At 41.5% G+C, this 13,355-nt stretch overlaps 1 protein-coding gene across 9 annotated transcripts in view; it reads left to right on the forward strand.

Annotated features, from left to right (window-relative positions):
• The window catches only part of FAM120B (family with sequence similarity 120 member B), a 56,321-nt gene that overhangs the window by 12,158 nt on the left and 30,808 nt on the right, over positions 1 to 13,355 (forward strand). For 8 of the 9 annotated variants that reach the window (XM_020801211.3, XM_078383168.1, XM_020801210.3 and 5 more), the window contains exons 3-5: positions 1,401 to 1,581; positions 5,416 to 5,502; positions 10,659 to 10,831. In XM_020801211.3, coding sequence (XP_020656870.3) covers positions 1,401 to 1,581; positions 5,416 to 5,502; positions 10,659 to 10,831 — 441 coding nt within the window. The remainder of the gene's footprint in view (positions 1 to 1,400; positions 1,582 to 5,415; positions 5,503 to 10,658; positions 10,832 to 13,355) is intronic. The other variant, XR_013540499.1, reaches the window with a different exon arrangement.

Below are 13,355 nucleotides of genomic sequence, written 5' to 3' on the forward strand. Positions count from 1 at the left end.
TTATTTAATGATTTCATATTGTATCTTTTTATCCTGTTATTTCTGTCTTGTCTCAGGGTGCAGTTGCAAGTTGAAATACTTCTGGGTTTGCGTTGGATTTAGCACACTTGAAATCGGTTTTAAAATATCTGTTTACATAACATAGCTGTGTGCACTTTTTTGGCTGGAAAGCATGTTTTGTTTTTGTTCAGAAAGTGAGGTATTTTAAACAGCTTGGAGGAAGTTGTTTATTTTACCTTGATTGTGGATACAATTTATTTTGAATTGTTTTGGCATGTGTTAAATTGTATCTGTAGGTTTGTCAGGTATCGGATGCCAGGATCACAGGCTTTGGGCTATAAGTAAACCTTGCAGTCTGATCTGCTGCACCTCCAGTGCAACAAGCTTGTAGTGCCTGCCTGCCCTTACACTGGCTGCCTCTTGCAGCCACTCACCACTGTTACAGCTGGAGTTATTTTTATCATTTTGGTTTTTTAAATTATTTTTTGGACAGCACCAGGTCAGTATTACAGATAGGGGAAAAAACAGATCAGAATTAGGGTTTCCTTGCAGCCCAAAACCTGAGATCCTGGCCTCCATTACTTGACAAACATCACACAATTGAGCACACATGCCAGCATAAGGGCAGACACAGGACAAATCCTCAAATGCAATGTTTTTAAACATTTGTTCCTTGTGAAGGAGAGAACATTGGTTGGTGGAGGAGAGAAGAAATGTTAATTGTCTGTAACTTAAGAAATGTGCTTGCTTATATAAGGCAGCGGTCCCCAGCCTTTTTAGCCGCACGGACCGGCTGGGGAAGGCAGGGTACCCCCCTGCGCATGTGTGAAGAAGCATGTCTGTTCATGCATATGCGCACAGGGGCACTTGTGTGGGTGCACACACACACATGTGCAAAGGGCAACACAGCACTCTATGCGCAAAGGGTGATGGGGCACTTGTGTGCATGCGTGAAAGGGTGGGGAGTGCTCACAGGGGCTCAGGTGCACACACACAGGCACAAATGGGCTGTGCCGGGGGGAGTGCGTGCAGGGGTGGGGGGGAGGTCTTTCTCCACGGCCTGGTCCGGCTCAGGCCATGGACCAGCACCAGGCCATGGACCGGGGGTTGGGGACCTCTGATCTAAAGGGAGCTGTGAAAGGAAGGTCATTAAGTTCAAAGTCTGTTACCCAGTTGTACTACTTTCTGCTTTATGTACCCACGTATATTATGTATGCATGTTATATGATTATTAACATTTGTATTGCCTTGAGTCCTGTGTGTATGCATATGCGATAAATTGTTCTTCTATTCTGCCATCTCCATTGGTTTCACAAAGCTGCAAAGTATAAATGGCAATACACATAAAAAGGCCACATCACAAATCAATAATACTGTACTTTTTGTTCATCTGAGGACAGATAGCCAAAGAACAGCATGTGAGAGGTGAAAGCCATATGGTGTACAATGTCCTGAGGGCTGCAGAGGTTGACTGTAGCAACACGTTGGAGGATGAGCGTGATGGAGAGATTCCTGGACAGGCACTTGTCTATTTCCCTGCACGTCAGCATATATATTCTATCTTACTGGAATCAGTCAAAGGTAAAGGCAGAGCTGGGAATACTGTGCAATACTGGAAGCAGAAAACACTGATTGTGCTGCATTTTTACTCATAAGATTTTTAGAAGGTGTTTTGTGAATTGTGAAATCTCTACATGCATGTTTGAGAAGCTGACATCTGAATGGAATTTATGTACAGTGGTGCCTCGCTTAACGAGCACCTCGCTGAGCGATGAAATCGCTTAACGAGGCGCTCTGGGCCATCGCTGGAGCATTCACTCAGCGATGGCCCCTATGGCGATTTTTCGCTTTGCGATATTCGCTAAGCGATTCGCTTAGCGAATATCGCATAACGAAGCCGGGGAGAACAGCTGATCGGCAGTTCCAAAATGGCCGCCGGAAGGTCCGCGCCGCGTTTTCGCGCCCTGCCCTCGCTTACCGAGGGCGCGAAAATGGCGGCGCTATGGACGAGCCTCGCACAGCGGTGAGTTTTCAAGCCATAGGAACACATTGAACAAAGTTCAATGCGTTTCTATGGCTTTTTTATTCCCGCACAGCGATGTTTCGCTATAGCGAAGGTTAATCCGGAACAGATTAACCTCGCTATGTGAGGCACCACTGTATTTATGCTGGAGATTTTACAGCCTGTCAATGCTGCCTGTAGCTTGTTTGACGGGAAGGGACCTTTCTGGGCTAGAGTGACTGTCAGTCTGTCCAGCACTGACTAATCGTTCTATCCCTGCCTCTGAATTCAAAGAGAGCCCTGTCTCTCTGCCCAGTATCTCTTCTGCCCTCTCGCAGTTTGTTGAAGTTTGCTCAAAGCAGTCATGTTTGTCAGGTTGCTGTTTGATCTGTTGATATGTAGGTAATGAAACCTTTTATTCTTTATCCTACTAATGTCTCAGAGTGAGTTATTGAGACTGTAAGTGCCAGTTAATGAGAAAAGGAGTGGACTGCTCTGGGGAACTTGAACTCCACTCCATCTATGAGCTCAATGATAAGATTCTCATGATTTAAAAAATTGCCTGGCTTTTAATTTATTTTCTGCCCTACTGATACAATGATCTCACAAGAAAATTAGAACACAGTTTTCAGTTCAACTCTATTATTACTTCAGGCCCAAGAGACAGAATCAGATAAATTATTCAAATCAAGATGAGGCTGCTTCCAGCTTTCTTGCCATAGCCAATAATTGATAATAATCTATATATACAGTACTATAATAATCTATACTTTCCTGAGGTTTTTCCCTTGCCTTCTCAGCTGATGAGCATTCAAAAGTAAAGGAAATTTTAATGCTCATCAAAATCTGTACTTCTTTGAAGTTTTTGATGCAGCTTGCTGATAGATAGGGGAGTGGCTGGGTGGCTAACTAGCTAAGCACACAAAATGTACTCTTTTGAAACAGTGCACATGGAAACCATATATTTTGAAAAGAGAGTGCTGGAGTGGCAGAACTTTGTTTTGATTTTGGAATAGAATGGAACAAACTTAACAGCTTTGGGGATGGAAAACTGAGCAGAATTAAACTTGACAGTTTCACCTACCTAGATATAGCATGGAAAAGTTACTTTTTTGGATTACAAAACTGAAACTCATCCAGCAGTTATTTATTTATTTAAAATAATTTTTAAATTTTACTTCTTTATTTCACTTATTTACTTTTTATTTCACTTATTTATTTATTTAAAATATTTTTAACCCCTATTTCTCCTTAAAAGGACCCAAGGCAGCTTACATCATTTATTTTAAAATGTTTACCCCTCTTTTCTCCTTAAAAAGGTCCCAAGGTGGCTTACATCATTAAAAGGCAGTATTTAAAGCTAACAACAATGAGTATAAAAATATGACAAGGATTAAACAAATAACATACTAAAAAGCATAAGCAGCACTGAAACATATTCAAAGCAGTAAAGGCACAACAATCCATTTAAAACCCCACTCAGGCAGCCAGTCATTCAGGGAAAGCTTGCCTGAAGAGAAAGATCTTTGCCTGTTTGCAGAAGATTTGTAAACATGAGCCCATCTAGCTTTATTACCTAAAATATGACAGTCTCATGTTGCATTGCAAGTTCATTACACCATTATCAAATGTGAGTTATCTTCCTTAGCTTGTTCAGAATTGTGAGGTAGCTAAGTCAGTGCATGTTTCTATTTGTCTTGTCACATTGCACTGTTGGATCAGTATATTGGTCATCTCAATTTCCCATTTGAATCTGTGTGTTCAAACAGTTTGGCCCCCAGTGTACCAAGAGTGGGTTTATTCTTAGCTAAATGAATAGAGGTTTGCAGTCGAATACGTATATTTCCTACTCAGAAATAGTCTGCTACATCCAGCACTACTTGCTCCCATGTAAGTGGCCTTGTGCTTTGCAGTATAAATCTGTTTTCCTGTATTTAGAAGATTTTTTGCTTGCATAGGTTGAAACAATATGCTTGCTTCGACTTACATGCGTGTGAATGAGTGATGAAATTACTGATAGGAGTATAACATCTGTCTCACATTTCCTACGATTGCCAAGGGTAGTACAGCTGAAATTAGCCCAAGCAAATTGATCCCATGCAAAGCCTCTGGGGTTAATCATCTGAGCAAATCTATTCCATAAAGAAATTATACTGTAATTCCATTAGCCATGGCTATTGATAGGGATCCCAAAGATATTCAGACACTAGTAAAATTGTTAGGTATGAAGTCAAGGAGCCATGTGTTCCTCCAGGACATTTCTTAGTTGGCAACAAGACCCTTTTGATGTCTTCCGACATAGACAGAAATTCTGCTTCCCTGCTGTCATCTTGAGAAGAGATTCAGTTGGGCATGACAGCTTCTGTTATGCTCCTTTTCCCTTTGCTATGTGTTTGTACGTATGGCTAGAGCGTCTACTCTACCTGTGTGCTCTGGATTCATTAGACATAAGGAATGGTTTAGAAAAAAAATGATTGAGTTAATAAATAAATAGTATGCCCTGTAACAAACTACTAGAAATCAGTTTTTCCCATTTCTTGGGTCTCTGAAGAACTCATACGGCCTTTTCTTTTCATTCTCCCAAGAATCTTGTGGCACCTCAGACTGAGATGCTTTATCTGACACAAGCTGTTATGAACTGTAGCTTACAAAAGCTTCAGATTCAAGCTACTGAAAGTGCTATAAGACTCTCTGTTGTGCTGCAACAGGCTAACATAGCTACTCAATTGGCAATTTCTATCTCCTTTCTTCCAGCTAATCCTTGAATCCCAAAATCCCTCCTGCACGTCATGAAACCTAAATTTAGTACTCTGTAGCCACCTACCCACCCCTGAGCCCTACAGGCAGGCCTGGATCTTAAAACTCACTCAGGCTTTGCTTTCTCAGTAAGTTTGCTTTTTTGAGTTAACCTTCCCCCATTTTAAAGAAATTGTATTAATACACATGCCTAGTTATTTGGTGTTGTTTTTCCTTACTTGTTTGCCTTTAAGAACGCTCCACCAAAATAGCTGCTGTTCAGCACTGCAGTCACTGGCCAGAATCCTTTTGCTCTATGGGTGAAAGTGTTGTGCTCCACTCATATAGTTCACTGCAGTCTTTAGTTTATGGGTGAGACATTACGTTCTGCACACCTTGTTTGGTGCAATCTCTGGTTTATTGTCATGCAAGCAGAAATGACGCAATTGAGAAGACTGAGGTTTATGCCTATGCAAACAGGTATTGGATATCTCCATGCACAAGCTCAGAAAAAAACAGTCTACTTACACAATGGACAGTTCAATGGACTCAAAGAACAACCTAAATCTGTATGTTTGGGGAAAAAATGCCCTTGGAAATAACTCTGTCTGAGTGTGGGTTACTCCTAAATTGTTGGTTCTTGCTTTAATTTATTGATCTGATGCTTATTTCTTTAGATGCCAACCCTGTAGTAAAAGAGTGGTTTGTGTATCCTGGGAATTCCTTGCAGCGACCGGAACTGGTTCAACCCAAGCAGCTCCCAGGTAGAATGGAATGTTATCGTGTCTTGGAACTTGAATTAAATGTGGAATATTTGACTGTTGAAAAATATGTAATGCTTATTCAATTTTCTTTGAGAAAGTTGTCTTTAGAGACCCAGGCAGACCAACTTACGTAAATGCATTTATTTTTTAAATGGGTAGTCTGCCAATATGGCTTAGTAAACCCTCGGGGAGACTTAAAACATATAAAGGCAACAAACATTCACCAGTTCTGTACTCATTAGAATAATACAAATTTCTGGCAATGAGCAGTTTCCAAATCAAATATAGGATCAGACAGAACCCACTCTCATGTGCTTGGTGGACTGAAATAACTCTCAATCATTTAGTGAACATCCAGTTCAGAAGACTTGAGCTTCTTGGGGGAGGAAGTTGCACAGCTGAAGAGCCATCACCAATAAAGCTCTGTCCTTTCTCTAGGCCAGGTTATCCTAACTCCCAGAATTCAAAACATGCTCCTTGGAGCATGCTGGAAGGCACATCTCCTAAATTATACTGGACCTCAGCTGTAGGCATTCAGTGATAAAATTTAGAATGTTGAAGTAGTACCTAGAATGATAATTGGGACATTAGATGCTAACAACTGGTTTTCAAGGTCCATCTGAAAAGTCCTTTTTTAGATGCATTGTATTTATCTCAGCTAAACTATTAAGCATATCCTTCAATGGGGATGTGAAGGGAACTCTAACAAGCATTGCTTCAGGCAAGATCAAGGGCAGGGGACTTGAGTATCCTTAGCTATGTGCAGCATTGTGCCTAAAAGATATGCCCTGAGGATCTAGTTGTCCGAGCAATCTTGGTTTGCCAGCAGATTAACTTGGTAGGAAATAAGGTGGTCACTTTGTCTTCCCTGTTCAAATGGAGAGAAACTATATTCCATGTTCTGGCTTGAATAATGTGATGGAGAATGAAGATGAACATGTGCTGGGTACAGAGAACTCTTGAATAGCTCAGTGGTTTAGCTCAGTGGAGTGGAGGTGACTGTGATTTGCTCCTGCCTTGTTTTCTCCCATGAGATGAAGGCAAGAGGGGAACAAGTCTGGCTTCTCCCTTTATCCCTCCCATCTCATATTGCTTCAGAGGGGGTGCAGCTTCAGGAAGACCGCAAACTGACTAGGAAGCCTCTGTAGAGGTATTCATGCCTACAGGCTAGGTGTTTTTCTTCCCAGATGAAGTGGATACAGTCAGTTCTGTAATGTACCTCTTCATTTGTCCAGCCTTATGACAACCATAGTGTTGGGGAGAATTTTGCATCTGCTAGAATGGGTGCATTCTTTTTCTCAGGTAGGTGCAAGAACACCAATCCATTACTCTTAGAATTTGCTTGTAAAAGCATGAGAATGACTGTAAGTATGAGGAATTGCAGCCAAAAATGTCCTGGAAGCCAGACCTGACAACACAAATTCCCTCTCAACTTGTTTGTGGCTAATTCAGTAATGAAAGACTGTTCTATTCTATTTCAGTGCAGACAAGTGAAGAAGGAGAGGAGGTTGTCCAGGGTTTATTTTTGGTGTTTGGTTCCAAAACAAATATTTTTCTAAAAAATCTGCAGGCCATGTTTGTGTGCCTTAACGTCTCCCATGAATCTTTTATTTTTCTGCCGCATGACTCTGTAAATCACCAAATAAGGAACTTGGCTGTAGATTACTTTTACATCTAAAAATGTGTTGATGGAAGGTTACTCCATTCCAATCAAAGTCAGACTTGTAAAAACAAAAACAACATTTCTTTTACTTGTTGAAATACTATATTTATAATGTATATATACAGTACCTTTGCATCTATCTCCTTCCATCTGAATGCTTCAAGCATTGTAATTAAAGGGGGAGAGCAAGGAGTGAAATCTTCCTTCATTGAAATTAGTGACATCTGACTTTTTAACATAGTAGCCATTTTTATGCTCTAGCTTTTCAGGTCATTGGCCAATTTGTGGAACTGTCTACAAAAAGTGTGTGTGTGTGTGTGTGTGTGTGTGTGTATGCATGTATGTATGTATGTGTATATATATAAAAATAACGCAGCACACAGCCATTAATGTCTAAACCGCTGGGAACAAAAGTGAGTACACCCCTAAGTGACAATGTCCAAATTGGGCACGAAGTGTCAATATTTTGTGTGGCCACCATTATTTCCCAGCACTGCCTTAACCCTCTTGGGCATAAAGTTCACCAGAGCTTCACAAGTTGCCACTGGAGTCCTCTTCCACTCCTCCATGATGACATCACAGAGCTAGTAGATGTTAGAGACCTTGCGAACCTCCACCTTCCGTTTCAGGATGCCCCACAGATGCTCAATAGGATTTAGGTTTGGAGACATGGTTGGCCAGTCCATCACCTTTACCCTCAGCTTCTTTAGGAAGGCAGTGGTCATTTTGGAGGGGTGTTTGGGGTCGTTATGTTAAAATACTGCCCTGCGGCCCAGTCTCCGAAGGGAGGGGATCATGCTCTGCTTCAGTATGTCATAGTACATGTTGGCATTCATGGTTCCCTCAATGAACTGTAGCTCCCCAGTGCCAGCAGCATTCATGCAGCTCCATATTTGACTGTAGGCACAACACACTTGTGTTTGTACTCTTTGCCTGGTTGCCGCCACATACGCTTGACACCATCTAAACCAAATAAGTTTATCTTGGTCTCACTGGACCACAGGACATGGTTCCAGAAATCCATTTCCTTAGTCTGCTTGTTTTCGGCATACAGTATGCAGGCTTTCTTGTGCATCATCTTTAGAAGAGGCTTCCTTCTGGGACGAGAGTCCTGGAGACGAATTCGATGCAGTGTGCGGTGTATGGTCTGAGCACTGACAGGCTGACCCCCCCCCCTTCGGCCTCTGCAGCAATGCTGGCAGCACTCATGCGTCTATTTCCCAAAGCCAACTTCTGGATATGAAGCCGAGCACAGACACTCAACTTCTTTGGTTGACCATCGCGAGGCCTGTTCTGAGTGGAACCTGTCCTGTTAAACCACTGTATGGGCTTGGCCACCGTGCTGCAGACCAGTTTCCAGGTTTTGGCAGTCTTTGTATACCCTAGGCCATCTTTATGTAGAACAACAATTTGTTTTTTTCAGATCTTCAGATAGTTTATTACCATGAGGTGCCATGTGGAACTTCCAGTGACCAGTCTGAGAGAGTGAGAGCGATAACACCTGCTCCCCCTTCACACCTGAGACTTGTGACAGTAAAAGGGCTCATGATACCAGAGAGGGAAAATGGCTACTTGGGCCCAATTTGGACGTTGTCACTTAGGGGTGTACTCCCTTTTGTTGCCAGCGGTTTCGACATTAATAGCTGTGTGCTGCGTTATTTTGAGGGGACAGCACATTTACACTGTTACACAAGCTGTATACTCACTGCTTTACATTGTAGCCAAGTGTTATTTCTTCAGTGTTGTCACATGAAAAGATATACAGTGGTGCCTCGCTTAGCAGTTTACTAGTACTGTATTGTCTTTGCATTTCATATTCAGTATTTCTCAGTTCAAAATTGAGAAAAGACAGTGTTACCATAAGTAGCAATGAAATGTCTCCTTTTTTGTCTTCACTGTCAAAAAGATATGGCCTAAGAGAGCAATGATTAAGAGGAGAATAGTAATGATCAGAGCTTGTAAATGTTACCTTTTAAGACTACAGTAACCAGGATCCTTCTGACCACACTGGCTAGGAGATACTGGGAGCAGTAGTCCAATAATAACTTCAGATATCTCAAAGCAGTGTGGCATTATTATATATTCATGCACACCATTGTTGTTGTTGTTGTTTAGTCCTTGAGTCGTGTATGATTGTTGCTGACCCCATGGACCAGAGCACTCCAGGCCCTCCTGTCTTCCACTGCCTCCCAGAGTTTGGCCAAATTCATATTGATAGCTTCGATGACACTGTCCAACCATCTCGTTGGCTCAAGGATGATTGGAGCTGTAATCCAATATGTTTAGAAGGCACCTCATTGGGGAATACCGTGTCATGACTTTATGTACTTTTATGCTCATTAAATGGTAAGCAGAGTGAGTTAGATATCTGGCTACAGAGCCAGAAGATGGGAGTTCATTTCCCCACTGTGCATCCCAGAAGAGCAAGCTGCACAGTTCCAGGGTGTCCATAGTAGAAGGGGATTACCATCTAGAAAAACCTGAAGAGGGTCAGCATAAATCAGAGTTGAGTTGAGGGCACACAATTAGAGTAATGAATCCTGGTGTCCTTGGTTTGGGACTGTTTCTGATATGTACATTCCCGGAATGTGGAGCAACACAAAATACAATTATCTTGTCCAGCAGCAACTTCTATCACATATAGGAGCCCTTGGTGCCTACTGAGAGTTAGGACTCCACTCCCAGTCACTACATTTACCAAAAGGCAAAGACCAGTAAGACCATTTCTCCTTTACACATGAGGATCAACTGCTTTTGAAATGATTGAAGGCACCTATCATGCAGCAACATAATGCACTCAGCAGCAAAAACCTTACAATGTAGGATGTCTCCCCTTCCCTACTTCCAATAGTATTTTACATCTGCATAATAGATAAAGGCTGCAGTCATATATGAGCACAATACAAAGCTGCCTCTCCCAAGAATTCCCCTTACTGTCCCTGCCCTTGCAATATTGCCCCAGGGCAAGGGTCTCAGAGAGGAGTGGATGTCCTGCTTGACGCCTCCACTGAAAGATAGTGGGTGCCCAAGTTGCAGCTTCTTTGGAATAGCAGCAGTGAGCCATGTTACAAAATGACTTATGGTGAGGGAGGAGAAAGGATTGAAGTGAATGCTTTAGTGCGTGCTTTTGTAATGCCTGATTGCCTATCCAAAAGATGTATGGAAAGGAAGCAAATAGGGCAGGCAGTCTGAGGGCCCCAACATCTTTCTTAAATATGGCCACCACAGCGCGGTATGCAAATTTGATAAATCCCAACAAAATCTTGCAGCTGTATAATCTTATATGATGCAATCTCCTCCCTGTGAAAATACATGGACAGTGGTTAAGGACCTCCATGGCTGTATCTTTTTCTCTTCTTCAATTTGATTTCCTGTGGCATTTGCATTGTCCTTCTCGGAGACCCCAAAAAATAAGCAGGAGTGATTGTATCCTGTCCAAGCTCAATGAGAAAAGCTTGCCAAAATTCCTTTCTGCAGCATTTCTCTTTTGTAGGTGGCACGCCGAGTTTGAGATCACTGTGGCTTGTTGGAGGGCCAGAGGTTGAAAAGCGTCGCCAAGTCACATTTCTGGCCTGCTTTCGTCTAGAGGATATGGCAGAAGACCTCCAGGCCCTGGAGGCTCCCATCAGGGCTCTCTGCTCCTTGTTAATCTACCTTGTTCTGAAAGTAAAGAAAACACTAATTTAATTTTATTAATCTTGTTGTTTTATTTTGTTTATTAATATATTTGTGCACAAAGCCAGTGTAGTTTAATCAGTAAAGTGTTGTACTAGGACTCAAGAGACCTGGATTCAAATCTCCATTCAGCCAAGGAAACTCATTTAGGGATGGCACTGGGAAAAAAATCACTCCTTATACATCTCACATACGTTGAAAACACTGTTAGAATTGCCATAAGTCAGCTGCAACTTAGTGGCATGTAATAGCAGGAGCAGCAACAACAACATTTTTGCAGAACTTGGAAACACTTTTGGACTACCATACCCAGAATCCCACAGTGGTCATGCTGGCTGAGGGATCTTGGTGACTGTAGTCTTTAAAATCATGAGGGTGATCCTGTTGATTGTCTTTAAAATGATGCTGATGCTGACAGTATTTCCATTATTGCTTTCGTGTCATGCCTAGTTACTAAGAACTCCTGTTCAAGATAGTCACCATAAAAAAACAGTAAAAACAGTAAAATAATTTTTTAAAAAAAGTTTTAATGGTTGCATCTTTGCACTCTTCCTAAAAAAACGTAAGAGTGGAAACTGAAGTTCCAGGGGAGGACGGGTGCATTTCAAGGGAGAAATGCAGGAGAAATTCCTCTTCTGCATGAACATCAAACAGGCCTCTGCAGGCACTGAAATTTTCAGGAGCATCCTTTAGATAACCAGAACTTAAGATGTTTAGTGCTTTAGAGCAGTGGTTTCCAGTCTTGTTTCCCCAGATGTTCTTATCCTTCACCACTAGCTTTGCTGGCCAGCGTTTCTGGGAGTTGCAGTCCTAGAAAATCTGGGACCCAAGGCTGAGAACCACTGCTCTAGAGGTTAAAACATATTGTGCTATTAATATTACAGCAAATTGTTATGGGTTAGTTCAAATCTATTTCAGTTCAATTGAAGTTGTAGTACACTCTGTATGCATCTACTCATAAGTAAGCCCCATGTGCAACAGGATTTGCTTCCTGGCATATGTGTGCCTCAAGCTATTGCTTTAACAATTGTAATGCCAAACTGCTGTATAGAGTAGATAAGATTTCTTAACAAGGAATAAAAAAACGCAGCCACTGACATAATGCTCTCTTGACTTATGGATGGTGTGAATTACAAAACAGATAGATACTGCTGATGAAGCCGTTCACTGTGCAGTATAACACATGCTGCTGTTTAAAATTGGTTGTTAGGCACTTGGTATCTGTGAACAATTTTCTGGATTGTGGCTATGTATAATCAAAAACTATGATATAATGTTTCCAGGAAATGCTTGGGAGGGCAGCGACCATCATACGTAAACGTATCAGCAGTGGATGCTTCAATTTGTAATCTCAAGGACAGCTTCTAAAGGATGTGCATCTCTATGGAATATCTCCTATATTGAAATTATGACTCACTTCTAATTTGTATAGAGCTCTTGTATATGCAGTGTGATTTTTTTTTTTTTTTTTTTTTTTTTTTTTTTTTGGTGAGTGCCTCCAAATAGAGGAAGGTGCCGAGGACCTACTTTGTTGTTTATTCCTTGACTAACTTTCTTTTTTTAAAAAGCCAGAAAAATAAGTTTTAAGAAATCCAGGAATGTAAGGAAAAGAAAGATGGTGATAGCTGGACTTTCTGCCCACAATAAAATTCTGCAGTTGAGAGAAGGCAGTTTCAGGATAGGTGCCTTGCTGGGGTGCAGTCTGTGTTTATGGCCTTCTCTCTCCCCTCAGGATATTTTCCTTTTTGTGGCTGTGTTTCCCCCCTACATCTCTACAGTTGCCTGACTACTCTTGCATATATATATATATTGCTGTGTTGAAGCCGACAGAAAGTAAACAAACAACTGAGTGCCTGCTATTACTGTTATGAGGCTGCAGGGAAGGGGGACATTTTGTCCATAACTGAAATATCAACAGATACAGGCAAAATATTTTGTCAGTTTGGTTAATGGATGGATGTCTAGAATCTGGCTGTGGAAGGGGTTGGGCTTTTAGTGTGAGATCAGGGGACTAGCAAAATAATTATTGCAAAAAGTTGCTTTTTTACACATATAGGCAATGTACTGTATTCTGCAGTTTATTTGTCATTTGTCTGACATATTGCAGGTTACATTACTTTGACTGCGCTAAGCTTGATTATGTGTTTGGACACTTTTATATTGGAAGAACATCTGATGTTTCGTAGAGTCTATATTACAGTGTGTTTCTGTTCCACTTCTAGTTCTTTCCTCCTTTTAAAGTGATGATGGGGAAACTGGAAAAACTTGTGTGTTCATATGTTGCATCTTCTCTGTGTGTCTTATACCGTATGCTATTAACTAGCACCAACTTATAGTGACCCTAATAGGGCTTTCCAGGTGAGATGTTTAAAGATGGGCTTTACCAGTTCCCTGCCACTCTCATTCATTTCCATTGCTGGACATTCGAACTCGGGTCTCCTGAGTCCTAGTCTATCACTTTATCCATAACACCACACTGAGTACCTGTTATATTCTCTTGTTAAAGTTCATTTCA

The sequence above is a fragment of the Pogona vitticeps genome, chromosome 1, assembly GCF_051106095.1.
Source record: "Pogona vitticeps strain Pit_001003342236 chromosome 1, PviZW2.1, whole genome shotgun sequence".
NCBI classification, from domain to species: Eukaryota; Metazoa; Chordata; class Lepidosauria; order Squamata; family Agamidae; genus Pogona; species Pogona vitticeps.